Source organism: Lepidochelys olivacea (genome assembly GCF_965140295.1).
Source record: "Lepidochelys olivacea isolate rLepOli2 genome assembly, chromosome: 9".
NCBI lineage: Eukaryota > Metazoa > Chordata > Testudines > Cheloniidae > Lepidochelys > Lepidochelys olivacea.
The window spans coordinates 48060269-48084902 of NC_140419.1; the positions used below are offsets into that span (position 1 = coordinate 48060269).

The 24634-nt window shown below is 39.5% G+C and overlaps 2 protein-coding genes across 6 annotated transcripts in view; one reads left to right on the forward strand and one right to left on the reverse strand.

Moving 5' to 3' along the window:
- Positions 1-24634, reverse strand: part of GIGYF2 (GRB10 interacting GYF protein 2) — a 148684-nt gene that overhangs the window by 71967 nt on the left and 52083 nt on the right. For all 4 annotated transcript variants that reach the window (XM_084638197.1, XM_084638196.1, XM_084638198.1 and 1 more), the window contains 2 exons: positions 18149-18260; positions 17537-17577 (listed from right to left, as the gene is read on the reverse strand). In XM_084638197.1, coding sequence (XP_084494323.1) covers positions 17537-17577; positions 18149-18260 — 153 coding nt within the window. The remainder of the gene's footprint in view (positions 1-17536; positions 17578-18148; positions 18261-24634) is intronic.
- On the forward strand, positions 349-13532 carry KCNJ13 (potassium inwardly rectifying channel subfamily J member 13). Of its 2 annotated transcripts, XM_084638200.1 has the most exons (4): positions 349-478; positions 8204-8255; positions 8874-9361; positions 10430-13532. In XM_084638200.1, exons 3-4 carry the CDS (start codon positions 8884-8886, stop codon positions 11050-11052), a joined length of 1101 nt encoding a protein of 366 aa, XP_084494326.1. In that variant the 5' UTR covers positions 349-478; positions 8204-8255; positions 8874-8883; the 3' UTR covers positions 11053-13532. The 2 variants fall into 2 exon arrangements, with proteins under 2 accessions (XP_084494326.1, XP_084494327.1); XM_084638201.1 differs by lacking the exon at positions 8204-8255.

A 24634-nucleotide genomic window follows, 5' to 3' on the forward strand; every position in this document is an offset into this window, starting at 1 on the left:
TTAAAGCAGCTATAGGAGGAAAAAGTTCTGAGGAATTTTGTCCCTTTGAACTTCCAAGTAAAACCTTAAGTAAGATTATGCAAACCTAAAGACCAATCCTGATTAGTGGGAGGGGGGAACGCAGCCCTTCTCCAAATAAGTTCTTGAGGATTTCTCCTCGGCTGCTAGGGTTTGTGTTGGATAAAGAAAGCCCTCCTAACAAACCAGCATTCTTTTCCACCTGATCAGAGCTAATTGGCCCCCCTGCAGACAAAATGACCAATCACATCAGCTTCAGATGAAAACCAACCCCCCCTGCATTATAAACAGAGGAATGAGACATGTAAACCCATTTTAAAGAAGAGATCCCTACAAACTAAATTGTGGAAAGTTTCTTGCCTGTACTGGGACAAGAACATAAGATTACCGCAGTCTACTTTTTGGACCCAAAACCTCTCCCCCTTTCCCCTGCACACTGATAAAAGCTACAAAGACATTGGTAAGTACACGATAAAATTACCTTTTTGACAAAGTTATTTACAATAGCATAATTTTAACTTTTAAAACATAATGCAAATTATTTTCATTGTGTAAAGAAAGCTGAGAGCGCTTTTGCTTTTGAAGCTCCCTACTGGAATATCACCTTAAACAAAATATTTCTGTAATTCTTCTCAAATATGAACCTTTTTTCTAACTGATAATGCCCACAGTGGCATAAGAGGGAAGCCAAACTTTCCATCATTAAGAACCCTGGCAGAAAAGGGCATTGGAAGGAAACTTCACAATGCTCAGCAGATGCATACAACTGAAGCTAAGGTAATCAACTATTGCTGAGGATGGGAAAAGACCAGAGAGTCAAACCGGTATTTATTTTGATTTGGTTCAGATTTGAGTTCAGTTGCATTCAGTGTGTTTGGGTTCGGTTCTGGATCAAGCAACTAAAAGTAAATAAATAGTGGTTTGGTTACTGGTCTGAACTGGTTCAAACCAAATTTCAGTCCAAAAGAATGGAAGAAAATTTAAAAAGTTGAAATTTATTGAAACTATCTTCATTTTTGAACATTTATTTACTTTTTAACTGTACATGAGTTTTCCTAGTTCTTGTGTTGTCAGAAAACAATTTTCGAAATGAACAATTTGTTTGAGCAAACTAAAATACCATCTTCCAAACTAGACCTCTGTGGTAAAGGAATAAATTTGAGTTTGAGGCAACGGCTCTGCTTCAAGTGGGGCAACTGGCAGGAGGAGCTGCCCTGGGGTTGGGGATGGCTGGGAGATCGTCTGTCTGTGACAGAGATAGGTTGGGGAGCCATTATCTTTCCTCGATATTGAAGAGTTATCTTTAACTTCTGGGACCAGGAGCATTCCACTTCTCTTACCAGGATGAAATCTCAAAGTATGTCTACACAGCAGTAAAAGATCTGTGGCACCAAGTCTCAGAGTCCAGGTCTGGCTCATGGGGCTAAAAATAGCAGTGTAGAGATTCAGGCTCAGGCCAGAGTGGGGGCTCTGAAACCCAGGGAAGTGGGAGGGTCTCAGAACCTAGGCTTGCTGTGGGTTTGTGTGTTTTTTATTTATGTTTTTTGGGGGTTTTTTTTGCTGTGGAGATGTACCCAGAGATGGTACATCTATCTCTGGGCCCCCTGCTCTCTCATGTGCTGTGCAGGTAGCTCCTAAACTTCTCTCTTTCACTACTCTTCTGGGCTAGCCTTCTTCTAGTCTTTTCTCATTATATTGGGGAAGGCCTTTCTGGTTGCAATCACATGTCTAATGGTTATTTTGTTGTTTTATAATGAAAATAAGATCGCAGTAGTTTTTTTGTTGTTTTTTTTTTTTTTTTAAATGTTGAGCTTAAGAAATGCTGGACCTTTATTTTCACCAGTAACCCACATTTTTTTTCCAGCTCAGTTTTGATTCAGGTTCAGTACATAGGACAAAACCATGGTTCAGGTTAAGTTCTGGTTCAAATAAAAATAGTGGTTCGACCTGATTCTCTAGTTACGGTCTTTTCCAGAAAACCAAACTCCTCTCACCCTTCTACCTTCCCACTGCATTCATCAGAGCCCAGTAAACATCTAGCTTTACATGATGATCTTATGACTAAGGTCAGTTTCAAAGATCTGTCAATGGCCAATTGAGTGTGCCTATGAAATAAGTGTCACACTATGAACTAGCATGATTGTGTTTTGTTCATTTGAAGGCAACTATTTAGGAGCATCATGCATTTACCACCAGGCATGAATTGCACTGGTCTGGAACATGACTGGTTATCTCATATAGGTCACTGGGATAGTTTGCTGCACACAGGACTGGGGAAGCATTTGAGAAAATGTGAAGTTACAAAGATGGATAGCTAATAGAGGTAAACATGGGCCCATTTTATCCCGATATTAAATATCAAATGTTCAGAGTTTGTGGACCAGCTCCTTGGTCCCCACCTGATCTCCCCCAGTGCCCAATAATAAACCTTTATTTAGGACTTTGCATCCAGATCTCTCTAAGAGATTTCACAAGTATTTCCCTTATGGGATGAAGTTTAAACAGTTTCTTGGTAAGGCTTTTCTAACAACTTGAAGGAGACCACATAGTATAGGGCACTCAAATGTCACTTCATAATCAATGGTTGAAATAATGGTCTAACAGCTTTAAGCAGTACAGTAGCATATCAATATTGAGCTAGTCAAAATCTCAATCAATAAGGCTTGCTTTTGGTTTACATTGTAATGTAAACACAACTCCCCTCCCCCCATCCACCCCCACCGTCAATTTTACCTCAAAGTCTTTCAACAGTTTAAAATTTAATTAAAAATTCAGTGCATGTATTACACTTTCTTTACCTCAGGAGAATATCTTGCTACTTCTCCCTTTTTACCTCCAACAACTGCCTCAGAATCACAGAATATACAGGCCTTGGCATCTGCCCTGGAATTTATGCCTTGCAACAGAACTGTGCTGCAGAAATTAAGTTATTTTAGCTCTGTCAGGTGCAAATTAAATCTTGAAAATGTGAATCAACTGTAAAAACTTACACCTTGCCTTCCTAATTCTGCAAGAAACTTCACATGACAAAGCTATTATTCTAACTGCCCCCATTCATCATAATGGGTGTTAACACAGAAACCTAGAGACAACATTGATGTTTAAATATCAGCAATTTTACTACTGATAGTTGAACCACAAGCACCCAGCTAAAGTGATTATCCCACAAACCAAACTGCCCCCGTGCCCCCACAGATGCCAAAAGCACCAACTGTTCCCTTCCCAGCTTCCCCTGACAAATTCTATGATGCAGTTATGCACTCCCAATACAAAAATCTATAGTAAATATGAAGTGTGGGGACTGCGTTAAATAAACTGGATTTAATGTCAAACACCTCAGACACTGCTGTGCAGACTGTTAAATTAAAATTTAAGTGAAGCTGCCACAGAATCTAGAGACCTTACTGCAGAATTTAGGTTCATTTTGCCATGAATTGCACAAAGCCTCAACAACAGTAAACATGAGCTCTCGTTGCTTAAGTTATAGAAATGCCAATTAAATCTGAAATAGGTATAAAACATTTTTTTGTCATTTGTGCTCACGTAATATAAGCTTGGATTTTACTTACCTCCTCACAGCAGTGGCACATTAGTCAATACGACTCCACTAATATTCTCAGAATCATGCTTCAATACACAGCTAAAAGGAAACTGAAGTCTATGCTAACTAGAACGATAACTGTGAGCTTTTGTGCAGTTACTCCTAGCAAATTCCTTCTTTCATAGCCTTTTTCTCCTTACACCAGTTTGTTGTGAACACCAACTAGACTCCAAACAGTACAATCTACCTCAGAAGCTTTCCAAAGTCAATTAAAATAGAATTTGCAAGTGATGTAATGGAGAGTGGGAAGCTAGGGTAGCACTCTGAAAATGTTTTGCTGGAACTCTGATCCAAATGAGAAACTATTCAAAAGCCTCAACAACAAAGCAAGGTGGTGACAACCTTTGTAGGAGAACAGCCTGAAAGTGCATTTGGTACAATGTCCTCGGTCAGGGTGTAGATATGAAGAACAAATCTTAAGACACATTTGGTGTCAGAATATTCCTGTTCACAGGAATGAGGCTGAGCATGAACTGCCTAGAGAAGCAAGGGAAAGATGAGAAAACCAGGGTGGCATGAAACAGCCAAACTGCTTCAGCTGAAGAGCCACAGAGCAGAGGGCACAAGAACATATATTCAAACTGGCAAAATGAAGCAGAGTATAGGGGTTCAGGACCATGTACTCTTGTAACCATTAAACTCTATAGTGAAAAGTAGCAGCTGATTACATGAACATCAGGGGTATGCTAAAGTGGTATTAATCAGCTGCAGAGGATGGCTTTATTGTGGACAAACCATCAGGGAGCCAAGAACCAGAAAAAAATCTGATTCAATTAAAAAGCCACTTGGGATCTGCTATGGAAAAGAAAATAAAGCATGAACTACCTTGATGCTTAAAGAAGTTAGCTCTAGCTATCCTGCTATGATTTGCTTCAACTCAATTGATTTATCAGAGAAACTGGATTGAGGAATGGACAAGATGGTGAACAGGAGGTAAAGAAAAGAAATAAAAGGAGAAGAGAAAGAAGCAATGCCATGTACACTTCTGATTGAATAACCATCACTTAATTCTCAAAAAAGTAAGAGGTAACATAAGAGGAAGGACTGGAAACATTGGAATAATATATCAAAGGAAGGGGATGCAAAGGAAGAGGTTGAGAAAAATCTCTTTGGTAGCAGTAGCTCTTCTAGTCTTGAGGCAGCAAGTCCTGATTGTAACTGACAAGCAGATTCATGAGATAAGAACCGGCAAGAACAAGAGCAGACAAAGGCATAACAAAATCTGATGGACAGATGTTGAAGCTAGTCAGATTCAGACTAGAAACAACTTTTTTTTTTTTTTTAAAGCAAGGGTAATTAACCATTGGAACAACTTACCTATGGTTGTGGTGAATTCTCCATCACTGGAAACTTTAAAAATCAAGACTGGATTTTTTTCTAAAAGATATCTAGTTCAAAAAGGAATCAACCCATGGAAGTCCTATGACCTATGTTATGCAGGAGGTCAGACTAGATGCTCACAATGGTTCCTCTTGATCTTATAATTTAATCAATCTATGAATAGGGAAAGTAGAAAATATGTAAATCATCTGACAAAGAGGCGGGGGAATAACAGGGGGAGAGGAGAGAAGTAGGTAGAGAGTGAACAGTTACCTTTCGTCTGACTTCTCAAATACATTCAAGTTGCATCTGCTTTTCAAAGAACACTTGCAGGGGGGAAGGGGGAAGAAAGGAAATCCTCAGACTTCCTAGATTTAGAATTCAAAACCTAAGCCTGTTAGTTTAGCTTCCCCCCTCCTCCTGAAACACTCTTCTCATCCTGAATCAGCTGCACTACTTTTGGACTCTCCATCCATCCCAACAAAGAAGCTTTGTCCCGTGATCTAATTTAACTTAAGACACAATAGGTTCATACCCTCCTGGTTGTTATTTTTTAATAAACATTAAATATGGAGTCTCAGTCATGTACTTTAAAATTATTCACTGCACCACTGATTAGTGACCTGACACTATAATCACCACCACAGAAAGGACTACTTTTCCAGGCCAAATGGGACTACAGCAGCAGCCTATCCTCCTCACCAGGACAATCTCACTGTTAAAGTCTGAAGTGACATTGATAAGAGACTGCTGTGAAAAGCACTGCTTAGGTTAATAAAGATGGAGATGATATTCTTTCATTCTGAAATACCTTCAAGATTGTTACAGTACTGGAATTTCACTAATAGAAAATGTCCGAAACAACTTGATGTAATGAAGAAAGCTGGATGCAGGAGAGGTTGAAATCAATATTAATAAACCATTAGTAGTAATCAAATAATCAAGTCGCTGTATCAACCGAGCTTCAAACTGATCTTGATTGTGCTCTGCATTGTAGTGAAATGACAGTGCTCTACTGTAGTGTGCTGTTTTATCAGAATATGGGGGAGGAAAATGAACCCGAAAAAACTATTCTATATTTGTAAGGGTATATAATACTCTGAGGATTCCTGTTATTGCTTGTCACTACTAGATTTAGTTTTTTCTAAGGAGTAGCTCTGCTCTGCTTTGTACTCTATTGCCCAAACTACTCGTGAAACATGCCATAACAACTGCCCTCCAGACGCCATAACAATTTACACAAAAACAGTTTTCCTCCAAGAACTCATATGGTTTATCCCAAAGGCATAAGGTCCCAAAGGTCTACACATATTCACCTTCCTTCCAAGTAATCGAGTACATGTTTCTCAAGACCGCAGCTTATTCCAAGAATCTAAGATGATAAAGAGGCACTGGCTCCAATTTGTTCTGCACACAGTCCCATCATTCCTATCGACTAGCCATAATACTCATTCTATAATCCCCCTCAAGGCACTAAACAAGGCCATTCTGAGTCTTAATGCAACACTCAGCTCTTCGGACCAGTAAAGCTGATTCGTGGTACCTAAAGCACTTCGAAGATTTTACTCTGTTTACTTTGTGATTTCCTATCACTGCTGCAAGACCAGAAACTGTATTCTTGCAGAGCTGTGGAGCACCCCAAAGACTGAACTAATATAGACTGAATAGCCTCAGTGGAGGGCAGTCCGTGGAGGCCAGGATTAGGGTTATTAGCAGAGTAGACTGTACTCAGCACTCCCAATGATTGACTCAGCAGATCGTTACTCATGCTCTGTGCACGGCGGAAGGAGTGGCGCATTATTTAAGAAAATTCTGCCTTGTTTTTCAGAAATATAAAGACCACCTGAAAAGCAGCTCTGTGTGGCTCAAAAGCTTGTCTCTCTCACCAACAGAAGTTGGTCCAATAAAAAATATTACCTCGCCCATTGTGTCTGTCTTGTATTTCAAAAAACTATTAGAATCATTAAAAAAAACCACCTGATCTTAGCCATTATATAGTTGTGGCATATTCACTGCAGGAGATAAGGAAACAACTGTAATTAATAGGAGAATGGAGAATAAAAAGGTGGAAAAAAGCCCCAAGATCCTACTCAAACCATCGGTTATTCCTCAAGCCCCTTGGATGCATGTTCCAAAAGAAGTAAAACATATTTGTATGTATGGGGAACCCACCACCACAAGCAAAGAAGACAGTAAAAGATCTATTCACGATGCTCACCAGGATATGGTAATGATCCTATTTAAATCTACATATGAAGATTTTATATCCAGAACAAATTATAAACTCAAATCAAATGAGTTACAGGACCAATTCCAGGATCAATATGCCATTGATCAAATAGGAGATAGTCATTTCTATCTTTGTTAAAACAGTCCTCATTTTACCATGAACAGGTCAAATCCTAGGTATTCAAACTAAGGCTGGTGGCTACTAATGTGAATATAAAAATTGACATACTGGACTAAGCCAATGATCCCTTTAGCCTGGTATGTACAGTGGCAAGGCCTTCAGAAAAAGGTGTGAATCTTCATAACCCACTTAATTGCACATCCTCTCTTATACATCTTTATGACCTGAAGCATTTGTATAAAGAGAAACTGCTTAACTCTGTTTATTTCTTCAAAATCAATTTGCCTCTACACTAGCCAGTGGCAGTGAGTGTCATCATTAATTAATGCAATGGATTAAAAACCAGAGTTTTTTATTTGATGGCTTTTAATTGTGTGTCTTCTTGTTTTATGGGAAGAGCTAACTAGCAATAGGAGCTCCCAATAGGATTTCTTTCCCATTCAGTATTTATATAAAACTAATTTTCTATTCAAGTGTAATAGTCTCTTAAGCCAAAAGTTTTTAAACTTAGGTGCCCACAGTTCAGCTCCTAACGAACTGCTTATCAGAGGAGCTGAACATCTACAGCACCCAGTCAAGTCCATAGGATCTGAAGGTGCTCGGCACCTCTGAAAAAAAAGGTTATTCTTACTTAAGATCCTAAACATGAATGTAGGAGTATAAGGCACACAATTTGCAATTTTTGGCTCTTGACTTTTATATTCCCTCATATGCAACTTCACCTTTACTTAAAAATTTCCATGAACTTCTCTAAATTTTTTTTTTCCCTCCTGTTGTTGCAGTGGGGTTTGGAGGGTTTTATTTTTTAGTTAAAGTGACCAAAACGGATGCTGTATTTAAGCGGAGAACTTCTCATCAATTTATATAATGGCATAATATTTTCCGTATTATTCTCTATCCCCTTCTTAATACAGCTTAACATCAGCAGTGGCCTGAGTACGTTCAGCAGAAGAGGCTCTCCCCCAGGTACCAAAATTCTAGTCAATAAGAGAATACGGTTGGTAGAGGTAAAGGTAATTTTAAAGAGGCAGAAAGTCAGGAACATCTGTGAGGAAATTTTTGAATTATAGAAGTGAGGTGGCGAGACACAGCCTTCCCCAAGAAAGCAGATAAGGGGAAGAACTGTAGTTAAATATTAGCTTTTTATTATTCTTTAGATTGCTATATTGCTTTGCTAAGATGAATCTCAACATCTAATTGCTATCATCACAGATGTAAAATATTAAAGTCTGTTTTCCACACAAGCTGCAGTGCTACAGCTGCCGATCTGCCATATTAGCACAGGTATTTGACCCAAATATAAATGGGGGGGGGGAGAATATGACAACTCTGTTTAAATGACTAGGTAGGGGAAATTTTAAAAGTAATCTGATGTTTAACTGAGTCTTTTTTAGCTAATCGTTACCACAAAAGCAGTGATAAATTCCACTCCAAAACTCCTAAATCAATCTTCTCTGGATTGCAATGTTTAAGACATCCTTTGTTGGGTGCAGGTAGTATTTGGTCCCTGGCTGATGTGCCAGAATCTGTGAAGATTAGCTGAAATACAAATATGCAGGAGCTTAATTAATTTTCTCTTTTTAGTTTTCAGAAGATGAGATCAGATATGATAAACAGCAACACCACCAAATCTAGTGCCCCCCTCCTGGATCAAAGGCACTTGAGGATGGTGACTAAAGATGGACACAGCACACTACAGATTGATGGGACCCAAAAGAAAGGTCTGGCATACCTACGAGATGCTTGGGGAATACTAATGGACATGCGCTGGCGATGGATGATGCTAGTCTTTGCTGCTTCTTTTGTCATCCACTGGCTAGTCTTTGCAGTGTTCTGGTACCTCCTGGCTGAGATGAATGGGGACCTGGAGTTGGATCATGATGCCCCACCTGACAACCACACCATTTGTGTTAAGTACGTCACCAGCTTTACAGCTGCTTTCTCGTTCTCCCTGGAGACACAGCTCACTATTGGTTATGGCACTATGTTCCCAAGTGGGGACTGTCCTAGTGCTATCGCCCTGCTTGCCATACAGATGGTCCTGGGGCTCATGTTGGAGGCCTTCATCACAGGTAATCAGGTTTATTTCACAATTTTAAATAGGGTAGGTCCTTTCAACCACATATAGGGAGTAGATTTGGTAAAATTCTTAATCTCATTATGAGTGCTTCCAGATGGGACATAAAAGGAGTAGGGCCAGTTACTAAAAGAACAACAAGACTGAAATTTCAACTTCAAAACAGCTTTATAGCTGTCAATTATAATCCAACTCCTTTTAAGCAGTTAAAGACCTATAAAAAGGAGAGGCACTTGAACAACAGTATTTCAGGATTTGTACTGGAAACCAGAAAGTGTTGCTCTTTACGGCAGCTCCTCTCCTGACACTTCCAACGAGTTATTTTCCTCCATCTTCCTCTATCAACTTCTTTCTTCCAACCTTTCATTAATTTGAGGTTTAAATCCATTTGTTTTGATACAGACTCTCACAGGTTTACCCAAAACTTTAGCTAGTTTGTTTAAAACTGGCTAAATTTTTTTTTACCCCCCTTCACTTTATTGTTAAGTATCCATGGGTAGCCAACACCCAAGAACACTTTAGAATCCCAGTGGTACTTAGTTTAAAGTTACTTAAAATGGCTGAACTATGGAATAATTTTAGACAAATATAGTATACTGTGCAAAAAGTTAGTGTACTGTATTTTAAACAGTTTCATTAAACGAAAGACCACAATTATATACCATAGCCAGTTCAAGGAGTGGATCTTCATCAATCAAGGATCACATCTCTTTCTGCAACTGCACCCTCATTCTCCAAATATTACTGTTTTACACATGCTAACAGATTGTGGAGACAAAAAAGTTCATGGAAAAAGCCACGGCTCTTTAAAAAAAGTGGATTTATTTTATTAATAAATTGAGAATAGAAACTGGTGCCAGCAACTTTTGGTATGATGGGAGCTGTACTATGTGTAGACTAGATCTAATAATTTGAAATCAAGCAGTCTGAGGATAGTTAACAGTATGTCCATCCCACTAAGCCTCCTCCTTTTCTCATGGGCCATTCCATACAACTTGCGGACAAGTAAGAAACTAACCTGACCATCATGATTATAGTTAATTCATTCTTTCCTGTTATGTAGGTGCTTTTGTGGCAAAGATTGCCCGTCCAAAGAATCGAGCTTTCTCCATCCGCTTTACTCATTCTGCAGTAGTGGCACACACAGAGGGCAAGCCATACCTTATGTTCCAGGTGGCCAACACTCGTCCCAGCCCACTCACCAGCGTTCGGGTTTCAGCTATTCTTTACCAAGAACAGGAGAATGGTCAGCTGCATCAAACTAGTGTGGATTTCCACCTGGACAGTATCACGTTTGAGGAGTGTCCATTCTTTATCTTTCCACTGACCTACTACCACTCCATTACCCCATCTAGTCCTCTAGGTGTTCTCCTCCAAGGGGATACCCCTCGCCATTTTGAGCTAGTAGTCTTCCTCTCAGCAATGCAGGAGGGAACAGGGGAAACGTGTCAAAGGAGGACATCCTACCTCCCATGTGAGATCATTCTACACCATCGCTTTGCTTCTATGCTGGCCCGAGGTGCCAAAGGGGAATATCAGATCAAGATGGAGAATTTTGAAAAGACTATTCCAGAGTTCCCAGCTGCAGCAGACTCTAAGAGTCCAAAGAGGACTGACATGAAGATCCGCATCAATGGACAGCACACTGACAGCTTCCAGATTTCTGAGACCGGTCTGATAGAATAGAATTTGGACTTGGTGCCTTTTTTTTTTTTTAATTACATTAAACTTTCAGGTTAAACTTCCAGCCTTCCTTTTCCCCCCTATTTTCTTTTGTGCTCTCTCTTTTCTCCATCCTTTTGATTGCAGTATAGTGTGCAGAGTAAAAAAGCATAAAGTGCACATGTAAACTGATGAGAAGCTGTTTTAACTGCACAGAATAGAACGTCAGGGACAAGTACCACACTACAAGTTGTGGGAAAGTACTAATGCTACCTGCTGAATTCACTAGACTATGATTAAAACTGCACTGACCCTGAAGTGTGAGACTTTCAGACTCCCACAGTTGACCAAAACCTAATTAAATGGTATGTGGGTAGGACACTACGTCAAAATATGCAGCAACAGTACAATGGAAGACCTAATCTAAAACTAACCTGGGGTTAAATTACACTAGTTTGGGGATCAGCAATGAGGTAGTTCCAAGATTGTTATAACCCTTTTACATTAAAACTTTCTGGGTACATGGTTACATCAATTTTCAGATGACTGAACATCCTACTAAAACCATTGACAGTCTTTTCAGTGGCAGTGAAATGCATTCCAGATGTACTTGTTTATTACGTGAAATCAAGAGTACTGACTGCAGTTCTTCATTCCACCAGGTCAGAAGGGAATACAATATCTCTGTGACAGGTCTGTGAAGACAGCAAGTGCCAAAAATCCTGAAGTGTATATATGTGACACACATGCTACAGTGGAGATATTTTCATATTTGGAAACATTTAATAAATTATTTCAGCAGTAGAAAACAGACTGTTATACAGCAATTCATGTTCTTTCATGTCTCTTGGCACAGTGAAATTTTATGTGTTCTCAGCTTTGCACATCTTACACTTCGAGTAGTTCTGGCACCACAGGATGCACTATATCTACCAAGAACTGCATCCATTTATATTTTATGTTTTTTAATATAAATATCTATATCTGTACACACAGCATATAGATAAATCATATCTACAAAATCAGACACATTTGAATTAATTTTAAAATAAAAAAAATTGAAACAAGTGCTTATTCATGGGACTTTTTTTTGCCAGGAGTGCCTCGTAAGAATACCAAGAAGAAAGAACCGTGCTCCTATATGCAACAATTTCTATTATGATCAAATGGGCTAACAGTTAAGTGGACAGTTTGCTGTCAATTCACAGCTTCTCAGCAATGGAATGTGGCTTTAAAATAGCTATTCTGTATTCAGACTGAAACAACCAACAGTTACCATCAAAATAAATGTTGCCATTCAAGGATAATTAAATGACTTTTCCCAGCAATAAATGTGGCATAACCACTACTAGGCAATTTAGACAACACTATGTTTACACACTGGAGCTGATTTTATTGTAAAGTGACCAACAGCAGGGTATATAGTCTGAAGCCATATTAGGAGGGCACTGTCTAGTGAGAGTCTTTTTTTCAAACCCAGAAGTACAGAGGTTGTCAGGCTCTGGTCACGGAGAACCTGGTAGGATAGCTGTTTTGTCATAAGGTGCCAGCTGCACCTCATTTCCAGAAGGTAATTTCTATTAAAAAGACAGCTAAAGAGATATTAAAATATTATTACTTTTCCATGTTAACTATTGTTGTAGTTGTCACAGGAATGTGTTATGTACCAGAGGAAGAAGGTGGTCCATGCAGAACTGGAGGGCAGGTGGCCATCTCTGAATTCAAAAATACTTCATTGCTCTGAAAATGTTTCCATATCCCTTCCCTACAATTCTACAGGCTTCAAGGGCTGGTTTTATTATAGAGAATGGATACTTTCAGTATTCTGTCTTTCACTCTCAGTATAATGGAACCATATTTTAGCCCACTGTAGTGCCTGTACAGTAACACCAAACACCATCTTGTATTAATACATTAAATTGCCTTTGCCCTCAATGTTCATAGTTGGTCTCGCACGTGCACTTGAAAGTTCAGCTGTTTCTCTTCCTAACATTATTGGCCACGCCCCCAAGATATGGAAAGTGGTGGTGATGAGGGGTGGTTGTGCTATATTTATCCTTTTCTATTTTTAAGCCCCAAACCAATATCCTAAAAGTACAGAGGACAACCCTTAAAAAGCAGCAGCAGAACAAGAAATTGTACTGTAAATACTTCATTAAGCATGGAATAAAGTATAAATAGTTCAAACACGAGGAAGGAGCTTCTTTACATATATTGACAATTCTCCACTTTAAGTCACATAATCCTGTATAACTCAATTATTCTGCAATTCAGGAGTGTAATAATACATCTCGGTCTATACTAAGGACATTGACTTGTGAGACCATACCATAGCTATGGACATACCCAGGTAACATAAGGATCCTTAGAGTCAGGGTAATTCTGACTATATTGTACTGAGTATTTTGAATTTTACATCTTCAGTCGTTAAAACTATTCTATTTTAAACCATTCATTATAGCTCTGTTTTTAACTTTTAAAAGCAACAAGTTTAAAAGAGGTAAAAAATGTTCATGAAAATAATTAAGCATGTTTTTTTTAATATTCAAGTATTCCTCACATGACAGGCATAAACATGCACTCAGATGGAAATCTATTTGCCACATTTAACACTGACTTTCTAAGTGTCTTGTAAATCATAAACATTTGTAACGTGTTAACAGTAAAACATGTATTTCCTGATCACTATTCCTGCTTGGAAACTGATGGACTTGTTTAAGATCAGAGGCTGTGTAAAAACTGGACTGGCATTTGCCTTTCTGTGTGATTTTTCTAGATGTCAGTGATCTAACATATGACTTGTTTAATTGGCAAATAATCTAAGCCTTTGAGAAGCATTTTTGGGTATTTCTGGCTGAAAGCCACAGGGTCTATGGCAATTTGCATAGTAATTCCTGCAATGAATAGTGTATCTTTGCCTTGAATATCAATACCAAGACTGAGGGTTGCTGTTCAGTTTGTGAATTGATCGCATCAACTGGAAAACACATTCTGAATGCTAAAGAATGTGATCATTAGCAGTATATCAATTAATTATAAAGCATGTGAAAATTAATCCTATTTATTGGGCGATTTGTACGGGGTTTCTTATTTTTTTTTTTTTAACTAAGATATTTTCCTGGGGTCCCATGATTTCTGAATTACCAAAATATTCTAGAGTGGTTTATTGCCTGCTTTCTAGTTCCTACTTATCTATGATATTTTGACTACCCACAACACAGAGGGACACGAAGAGCTGGTGATTCAGTGAATATCTGGTCAGAGAACACGCAAAGGCCTTATTGGAGAACACACTATTATTGGTTGGTTTGGGCAAAGAAGATGCTGTTGGTGGAAAGTGCAAAATTGAGAACTTAAATCCCTTGTCAGGTTTAGCATGGATAATGGTAACCAGTCACTGCACTCCTTTTCTAACGAACTTCATCCCTGAACTTGAGAGAGCATCTCTCGGTAATAAATTTACTTTCATGCCAATTCAGTCCTTCACCTCTTTGCTAAGATTGCTAACAGTGCAAACTGTTATTTTGTGATAGGAATGTGTCCACTAGGAAGTGAAACTAGGATCCTTTTAACCTCAAATCATTTTACATAAGCCACTAGAGGACCATTACATAGCAGTGACTTTTTCCATTACTGACCAAGGTTGAAATTAAACCAAATCATCATTGACCAGCCCTTTTTGGTTAGGAGACAAAGGAAAGAAGTCAAGATTTTCCTTCTCCCGGACACACAAATCCTTAAAGGAGTGACAGGCAAATCTAAGTGGATATAGTTAAAACCCTGAGAGTATTTTATATCAAAAATCTGAACAGTTTACAAATATGGCCTTCAGCCATATTACCTCATGATGTGATCCTGTCTGTTCTCACAAGCTAAACAGGATCAGACTGGAACAGTACCAGAAAGAGATGTGAAAGAAAACAGGTGCAGCAGCAAGTTCTGTCAATGACCTGGTAGTTGGCATTCTTCCCTTTGAGTAAATACTAAAGGCAATAACTCAGAAATCTGTTTGGGGGACACACTCTTTCAGATGAGATACAAAGCCACGGTCTTGACCACTTGTGGTTACTAAAGATCCGAAGACATGCTTTGTAGGAAGAGGAGCATCAATCCTGGCATAATTCCAGCTAGGGTAATTACATCCTGCATACCTAAATTCCTCGTGCCATTTCACTTAGAAGAGATCTGCTTCTCATCCTAAAGTGACATGTAGTGTCAATCTGCATTGCTAAATTGCTGCTGTGGTTTCATTAATAAATGAAGTGAATTCTGTGCATAGTTTGGTAAAATTGCTAAGTGTTTTCACATCCATCAGGATGAAACGGTGCTAAAATAAATGTAATTTCATTAAATCAAGTTATTGTTGTAGCCACTAGTGCCTCCAGTCTGCCATTTCTACCCTCATTTGCCTTTGGAAGAATTCTCTACTCTGTTTAAAGGAGTTAGTTTGGGGTTTTGTTCCTCCACAGATTTCCAAGGAAGGAGCTGCAAAACAACAGTACAGTAGCCACTTTGTAGTTACATACTAGAATATCAAAAACATAAACCATAACCCCTAACTACCACCACAGCAGAAACACTCAAAATTGCTAATCTTTTGAACTTCCCCACTTTTTCAGAGAGATTAAATACTGAAGACACAGGGAGGCAGAAGAGTTGTGAGATGAAGTTAGATGTAGACAACCTTAAATGAACCCTAATTGGTCATTCTTAGGAGCAATGTCTCCTACAGAAAAAAGAAGGTCGGGCAGAGTCAGGGACACCTCGCTTAATTTTGTTATCTTTTGAGCCAAAACCTTAGGAACCAAAAAATTAAGCAACCTTAAGACAACACGATAATCAATTCAGATACCTGAAGAGGAGATTCAGAGGGCTTTGAAAATCAGATGGCGATTACAAGCCTTTTTTAAGACACCTATCACCATGGCACCCTTGCAAAATTAGCAATACACACCTACTGACCCTAAAGGGGTGAGGCTTTCAGAGATAAAGGGCTGTTAGACACTGAGGTCCTATTGACTTACAGTAACTGGACCCTTAAATGCCCTTTGTGCTTCTGAAAACTTCCCCTCCCAACAGGCAACGTATTTTCTGCCCCAAGCCTTCCCCATCCACTCACCAAAAAGCCATCTTAGCTTATAACACTTCAAATAAGACAACCGGTACCTCTTCCACTGTACCTTAAAAATAGCTAGACCAGGGGCGGGCAAACTTTTTGGCCTGATAGCCGCATAGGGTTTCTGAAATTGTATGGAGGGCCGATTAGGGGAGGCTGTGCCTCCCTGAACAGCCAGGCATGGCCCGGCCCCCTATCCGACCCCCGCTGCTTCTCGCCCCCCCCCCCCAGGACTCCTGCCCTATCCAACTGCCCCCAGACCCCTCACCCCTAACTGCCCACCACCATACCATCCAACCCCCTTCTCCTTCCTGACTGCCCCCCTTCCCCCCCCCCCGGACCCCTGCTCCCTGTCCCCTGACCGCCCACAGCTGCCCCATCCAACCCCTTCTCGCCTTCTTGACTGCCCACACACCCCAGGACATCTGCCCCCATACAACCCTTCTGTTCCCTGCCCTCTGACTGCCCCAACCCCTATCCCGACCCCTGACCACCCCCAGTACTCCCCTGCCCTCTATCCAACCCCGCCCCCTTACCACAGTGCCTGGAGCACCGGTGTCTGGCAGCGCGGCTGCACCAGGAGAGACAGCCGCACAGCACAGAGCACCAGGTCAGGCTGGGCTCTGCAGCTGCGCTGCCCCAGGAGGTCACCCCCTGCCGCCCAGAGCGTTGCGCTGGCAGCGCGGTGAGGCTGCAGAGGAGGGGGGCAGCAGGGGAGGGGTTGGGGGCTAGCCCCCCAGGCTAGGAGCTCAGGGGCCAGCAGGACGGTCCCACAGGCCATAGTTTGCCCACCTCTGGGCTAGACAATGGCTCTGACTAATTTCCTGTGAAAGGAAAGAGCTCCACAGCCAAGAACCTCTCACTGAAAATACTCTGTTATAGGTTCCAGAAGGTATATCAAGAGAAAAACAGCAAGAGCATCCTGACTAATTGCAAATCCATCAAAAAGTATGGTGGACAGAATTGCTTGGATAGTCAGATGTCATATACTTCAGGATCTACATGACAAACACTGCCACCTTGAATGTGCCCTCAGAACCAAATTGAAGTTAGTGCCAAGAATGGAACACACGTGTGTGTGTTCGGACTGGCTTGCCCCAAGTAAGCAGCAAGCTCCAGATGAAGTTCAAGTGGAGGATTTGTTACAACTTCAAAAATGTGTAACTGCTCTCTGTCAGAAGCAATATAAAGATGGGAACCTCAAGGAATTCCTAATGAAGAGGACTCAAACAAAGCAAGAACAAGCAAGAGCTTAAAGAATGTTTTAAGGAACTTTTTGATAGCGCATTTTAGAGGAGTCTGGACCCAGGTACATGAACCTTACATAAAGTAGTAGACCAGGAACATAAGGTTTAGTATGGCATATGTACATATATATTAACAATATCTTACCTGGATCTTTTCGCCCTGGTTTTTCAAACCGCCTGTCTCCCCTAGAAAGGCAGAATAAAAGTTTCAAACAAGGCTTTGGACGCTTGCCATCATTTCAGGTGCAACTCTCGCACATTTCCTCTCTCTCACTAGAGCTATGGGGCCAAAATTTTAAGGGTAGTTCCGTGCCCAGATACTTTTGAAAATGCCAACAGGAGCCTATCTAGATCTTTAGGCATCTTAATACCTTTAAAAATCTAGGCTTAATGCATTGCAAACAGACAAAAGGCTAAAATTAACAGAAGAGCCCTCTCTCCAAGAGCTACACAAACTTTCTCCCAAAGATAGCTACAATGGAAATGACGGTTTCTAGAACACCTCAGTTTCTCACAGCTGTGCTCTGTTCATGCCCACAAGTAATCAGCAATATAAGCTTTTGAACAGTGTTTTTGTTGTAACAGCTGGGATTCTAGCAACATTACTATATGGTCTCCACTTCAGAAATTCCAAGACAATCAACCAGTACATATTCCTACAGAGCCTTTCTGAAATATCTTTTGTGGATGAAGGGTGCAAGCATGGGATCCAAGCACGTGCATCTACAGTATATTTTAAAATCTAGGCTTTTGTTACCTTTCCTCCCAGCTCTGAGATCTGTGCATTTCCCTGCCTCCTCCTCGCCCAAATCCACCCTCCACTTCGTCAAAACTTCTTTGGTAGAAACCACTTTCTCCTCGGCCTCTGCCTGCAAAGACAAAAAAACAAAGAAAAATGTTTGTAAGAAGAACTTTACTTCCCCTTTCTAATGTGAATGTAACCTCATTTTATTAATCTTCTCCTTAATGAGACACTGCAACCTGACAGTAGGCAAGTCTTTCCTCCATCTCGTGAGAATAGTATTGGTGTTTAAATCCACTCACTTAATATTTCAAAGCTAAACTTTTCCCAAGCAACTGATTTTGGAAATTAACATCTACATTTCAAGAGACATCATTTCTCACAAGCTTGTACACCATACTTCATCACCATGTTTGGAGCTGTGCATGAAGGAGGACAAATTAACAGGCTGCCAAATAGGGAAGGTTTAAGGTGAACATGAAATAACTTTTGGGAATTTGGAAATAAGGTAATTGGAGTCTTGGTTATAGTCCAGCACACCAAGTAATGCACAGAAGAGCTACACAGAACACGGGGAAAGGAGGTGAAATAGCACAGACTGAAGAAGAAGAGAAGAAACTTGGCCTATTATGTAACAGTTCCATTATTAAACAAACAGATTTTACACAAAAGAGAAAGACGTAATAAGTACCACACAGAAAAGATAATCAAGATGTGTCAAATCAGTTTCTACAGAGCTATAGAAAAACTAGAAGAAACTAACTGAAGCAGAAAACTGAAGTGTATAAATATGTGGTAATATGCAATAGGTCAGTATAAACAGAGTGCATGCTAGAATACTGGCAGTATTGACACTGAAGCACATTAGCCTTATATTATACTCCAAAAAGACAAACTTAGTTTACGAACACATGCAGAATACATGAAAAAGATCATCAAGGCTTGCGCCATTACCCTGAAAAAAAGATTAACAGCAAACGGTCATATGGTAGTCAAAGATACTGAAGCCATGTCTTGACTAAAAAACATGTTGCATTGTATGTGTTAGAAAATGTTTTAGCAAATATGATTGTAAACAGACTGTACCTAGTGCAGAAAGGGCAAAATGAGTTTATAAATAAGTTAACTGTTTTTGTTCAACCCTAGCTTGCCCCCTAATTGACTCTCCTGTGGCCAAGTTCTCCAACCTTCCCTATTTTCTTATGGAAGTGGAGTGAAAGAGAAGTCTAGAGTACCTGAGGCTGACAGTCTTGATGTAATGTGGAATAGACAAAGCACAGAACACAAGGCCTATCTGATATCTCAAAGGCAGAATGAAGAGTACAGAAGCCTCTCTAATGCAAAGATAGAGGAAAAGGACAAAAAACATGGCGTTTTTCAAAACACTATAAATGGAAGTGGGGAGCATTGCTCTTATTATTTGTACTACAGTAGTACCTAGAGGCCTCAATATGCTAGGTGCTGTACATATATATAGTAAGAGAGTCTCTGCCCTGAAGAGCTTATCTACACAGACAAGACAAAGCAAGTATTATCCCCATTTTACAGATGGGGAACTGAGGCACAGAGATATTAAGTTATCGGCCCAAGATCCCACAGGAAATCTGTAGCAGAGCTTAGAACTGAACCAAGATCTCCTAGGCAATCAGGGGTCTCTAGTCACACCATACACGTTAAGTAGAAAGTAGATGTGGCTCTAATCCCCTCACCACAAATAAATTAGCATGGAGTGTTCATGTAGTCAAATTGTATTAAGAACTGCCATAATAGCAGTGTGTAAAAATTGATCTGGCTGTAATTTATTTTCCCAACTCAGAGATATTTTAAAATAGAATTTCAGACTGTCAATGGCCTAGATATTTGTGAAATGGCAGTGAAAATGGAAAAAAAAGAGGAGAAGCATCCCTATGCCTCAGTTCATAAATAGGCAGCACAGTGCTGGGTCAAGCTGCCTCAGTTATGACCTCTTACTTGAGCAGGAAAACAGCAACAACAACAAAAAGTCTAAGTCTGTAGCCCAGTCCACAAAGACTCAAATCCTTTCCTTCTCTGACGCCCTCCTTCATGAATGTAAACATTCCAGTACTCAAAGCACACAGCTTAACTACAATCCACAGGGAGCTCCCAGGAAAACAAATCAATTAGAAAGAAAGTTCAAGAGCATGACCTTGGATTGCTTGTGGAGTATTACTTTAGAACTGGGAAAACTTGTTAGTCACAACTAAAGTGACACCACACAAAATGTGAAATTTTAGGGGTACGAGCAATTTCGCCCTCCAGCAGAAGGTTTTATGATTAAGCTGCCTTGATAATGCTAACTTAACTGTAAAGTTACACTTCAGAATACTGTTTCACTCAACATTTTACTGACACTTATTAAAACAGCCTAAAGAAACTTCTGCATAAGAGCAACAAACCCACTTGTACATGCCTAGAAATTTATGGAATGCACCCAAATTAAGTAATGGGGTATTATGGCATTATTGCTAATTGTTAAATTGTGTTTTGAAAGATTATTTCTCTCATAGCTAGTCATCTATTAGATTTGGCAGTTAAGTTAGCCATAGTGAAAGTTCATATTTTTGATGAGAAAAATTTCTATGGCAGACTCTCATCAAACAGATTTATTCTCTGACAAAAAGATTTTCAACGGTAACCTTATTTTAAATACATTCTTCTTTAAAGAACAAGGTTAATAAATTGTTTAATTTTAAAAAAGTCTAAAAACACTCAAAATATATGTAATTCTCAATTAAGGTTACAACAGCAATCTTGACTCTGCCTTTGCTTTCTCTCCTATTCTTCCCCATCTAACTTTCTAATACTGGCCACAGATCACCAACTCTTGCCAGAAAATAAAATTAATTCTCACTTCTGCATCAGATAAATTTAACTAACTTCCAACTGTAGATCCAAATTCTGCTCTTAGTTACACTTGTGCAACTCTATTCCAGACACCAGGCTCGCACAGGTGTAGCCAAGGGCAGAATGAGATCTATAGAAGCTTTATTACTCATGATGAGTAGCAAGCTGCAAGCAACACAGAATGACCTTCAGAACCCAGATTAAGTTTGCAAGACTAACATTAAGAAAGCATTTTATTTCTGAAATGAGAAAATCTGTTAAGGAACTATTGCCATTGAGCAACAAACCATTATAGAATTTTACAATACCATTTTTACAGTCACTCATCAAAGCAGAGCTGCACTTGAAGAACTTCATCCTTGAGTAAAACATTTACGTTGCATATTAAATGTTCTCATCAGTCCTATGCACAGATTTTCATCAAAGACTAATTGATATACATCTTCAGCTTCAAGAACACTAAGGGTTTATTAGCATAATTCTGAATTCTGTCATTGCAGAAACCTCAGTTTATTTCCTGAATTAACAGTTGTCTGGGGAATCCTAAAATCACACCTTAAAACCAAAAAACTGTAACTGTCCTAAAAAAAACGCAAAGAACAAGAAGTAGCCAATATGATTTGGAGTGGACTGCTCAATGATCAATGGTTAATAAAACTATACAGGAAGTGAAAAGGCAGCGAAGAAATTTAAAAAAAGTCAGCTAAAGCTTGGCAGGAGAGACAGGCAATAAAAGAACGTCAGAATGAACATGGTATGCAAAGATTAAGGGAAATTTAAAAAGCAGGTGAAACAAATGAGGATGAAATTAATTAAAATCAAGAAAGATGTCTGGACAACTGAAGTAACAAGGAACTTGCATCTGAACAAAGAAAGATTAACTCAGAACAAAAATTTTGCTATCTTGAAAACTGGGTAGGTAGTGGTAGACTGAAGGAAATACAGTAGCAATATTCAAAGAAGAAATGAAGAAGGATTCTATTAATTATAAAGCCAAAAATGTAATGCCTATCCCTATACAAACAACGGATCAAATACCGGGGGGGAAGACTTTTAAAGACAAAATTGATTGCTATTTTTGACAGAACTGAAGAATTGTTGGATTATAGCCAGATTCTGCCACTCTTATTCACAGTGAGTAGTATCTTACTTTGCAAGTAATGCCATTGAAGTCAATTGGAATATTTGAAAAGTAGGTATGTTACTGTGAGTACAGGTGGCAGAATCTGACAAATTAGTAGATCATTGTAAATGTTAGTGACCAAGGGGAAGAGAAATGCAAGAGTTGCAAAAAAAAAAAAAAAAAAAAAAGGAAGGGTAAAGAAATAGAAAGGGGTTTCAATATATAAGAAAAGGTCAGAAAACACTGAGATTCAACTTGGGGGGAAAAATGCAAGCTGGAAGTCCAAGCCTATGACTATTTATTACCCAACAAGCACTGTATGCAGTATAACTGTTTGTAAATTTGAACCCTAACATACCTGAGCAAAGTGTCCAAAACACAGATATTCAACAGGAAAAAGAAACCTGGACAGCTGTAATACTAGCACACACTTAGGTGAGACAGAGCAAATTAGACTTCAGTTAAGAATGAAGTATGGCATCAGAAAAGGCTGATGCAATTCTGCTACACTGGCATCATGTCAAACAAGGAAGTAAAAGCCCCTCTCTCTCGTTCTTTGGTACAACTGTACCTCAAATTTTTAAATAAGTCCTTGGCAACTCATTAGCAAAGAGATACTGAAAAACTTGAATGGAAAAAAAAAAATTAGAGAGAGTCAGCAGGAATGGCTATTGAGACAATGAAAGAACTAAATACATACAGCTTAGCTAAACAATCAAGAAGGGGCACATGATAGCAGTCCACAAATATCTGAAAGATGTAGATGCAAAGAAGAAGTAGAATTACAGGGGAGAACAGAAAATTAGAAATAAGAGGAAACCAAAACCAAAACTTAAAACCAAATCGGGAAAAACTTCTGTACATCCAATAGCTATGAAACTGTTTTCAAGGGAGGTAGTGGCAATACCACGACTAAGGGACATTTAAAATTAAATGGGACAGAATGAGGAAAAAATGTGGCACTTGCTGGGCTATGGATATGACCCAAGAAGTCTTTTCCATCTCCAGCTTCTAGCATTCTATATGCAACAAAACACATCTATTAATATATGAAAACATATTGTTGTGCTCATGAAGGCTAGAGAATTAAAGGCTACTATCAACATAAAAATACATTTTTGTTTTTCAAAACAAATTAAAAATAAGTTCAGGTACTATACCTTACCCTGAGCCTCCCTGGCATTATCTGAGGACACATTTCCCCATTTGCTTTAAATGCTGCAGTGTGGAAGGACCCAACAAATAAGGGAAAATAACTTTAGTGAAGTAGTAAAATTGACAAAACAAAGTGCTATCAGCGAACAAAATAAACTGCCAAGAGAGACCTTATGCCTCCACTAATCTCTTTCAGTTTGTTATCTAAGGCATTGCACAGAATAGAGGACTTCTTTCTGATCATTTAAGTCAGTGGCTCTCCAACCTTTCCAGACTACCGTACTCCTTTCAGGAGTCTGAGTTTCTTGCATACCCCCAAGTTTCATGTCACTTAAAAACTACTTGTGCTTACAAAACCACACATAAAAACTACTTGTGCTTACAAAACCACACATAAAAATACAAAAGTGTCACAGCACATTACTGAAAAACTGCTTGCTTTCTCATTTTTACCATATAATTATAAAATAAATCAATTGAAATATAAATATTGTACTTACATTTCAGTGTATAGTATACACAGCAGTATAAACAAGTTCTTGTCTGTATGAAATTTTAGTATATACCGACTTCACTAGTGTTTTTTTATGTAGCCTGTTGTAAAACTAGGCAAATATCTAGATCAGGGGTGGTCAACCTGAGCCTGAGAAGGAGCCAGAATTTATCAATGTACCTTGCCAAAGAGCCACAGTAATACATCAGCAGCTCACCCATCCGCTCCCCCCCAGCTCCCAGCACCTCCCACCCACTGGTAGCCCTGCAGGTCAGCGCCTCCCACTCCCTCCCCACACCTTCCAATCAGCTGTTTCGTGACATGCAGGAGGCTCTGGGGGGAGAGGGAGGAGCGAGGACACTGCAGGCTCGGGGAGAGGGTGGGAAGGGGTGGAGTGGGGGCAGGGCTTGTGCAGAGCCAGGGGCTGAGCAGTGAGCACCCCTTAGCACATTGGAAAGTTGGCACCTATAGCTCCAGCCCCGGAGTCGGTTCCTATACAAAGAGCCACATATTAACTTCTGAAGAGCCACATGTGGCTCCGGAGCCACAGGTTGGCCACCCCTGATCTAGATCAGCTGATGAACCATTTGGAAGACCTCTGCGTATCCCCAGTTGAAAACCACAGATTTAAGTTAAAACCAACCCTTTCAACTTCTTAATTAATGCTCCTGTTCTCTCCTTTTATAAGCGACTCCAAACTTTTTCAAATACCATCTCATATAATTGGATATTCTTTACAACCCTGAGTCAAGCAACCTTACACTTTCCTTGATATTCCACCTCAAAACTGTTCCTTTCATCACTCTCCTTCAATCCAAATTTATATAATTTAACAAAATAAACACACAAAAGAGGAACCAGATAT

What these genes read in the sequence shown, in the direction of transcription:
- KCNJ13 (XM_084638200.1), top strand. Translation starts at nt 8,884, where the DNA reads ATGAGATCAGATATGATAAACAGCAACACCACCAAATCTAGTGCCCCC. An exon ending in GTTGGAGGCCTTCATCACAG is followed by an intron (nt 9,362 to 10,429) that starts GTAATCAGGTTT and finishes CCTGTTATGTAG; the next exon opens with GTGCTTTTGTGGCAAAGATT.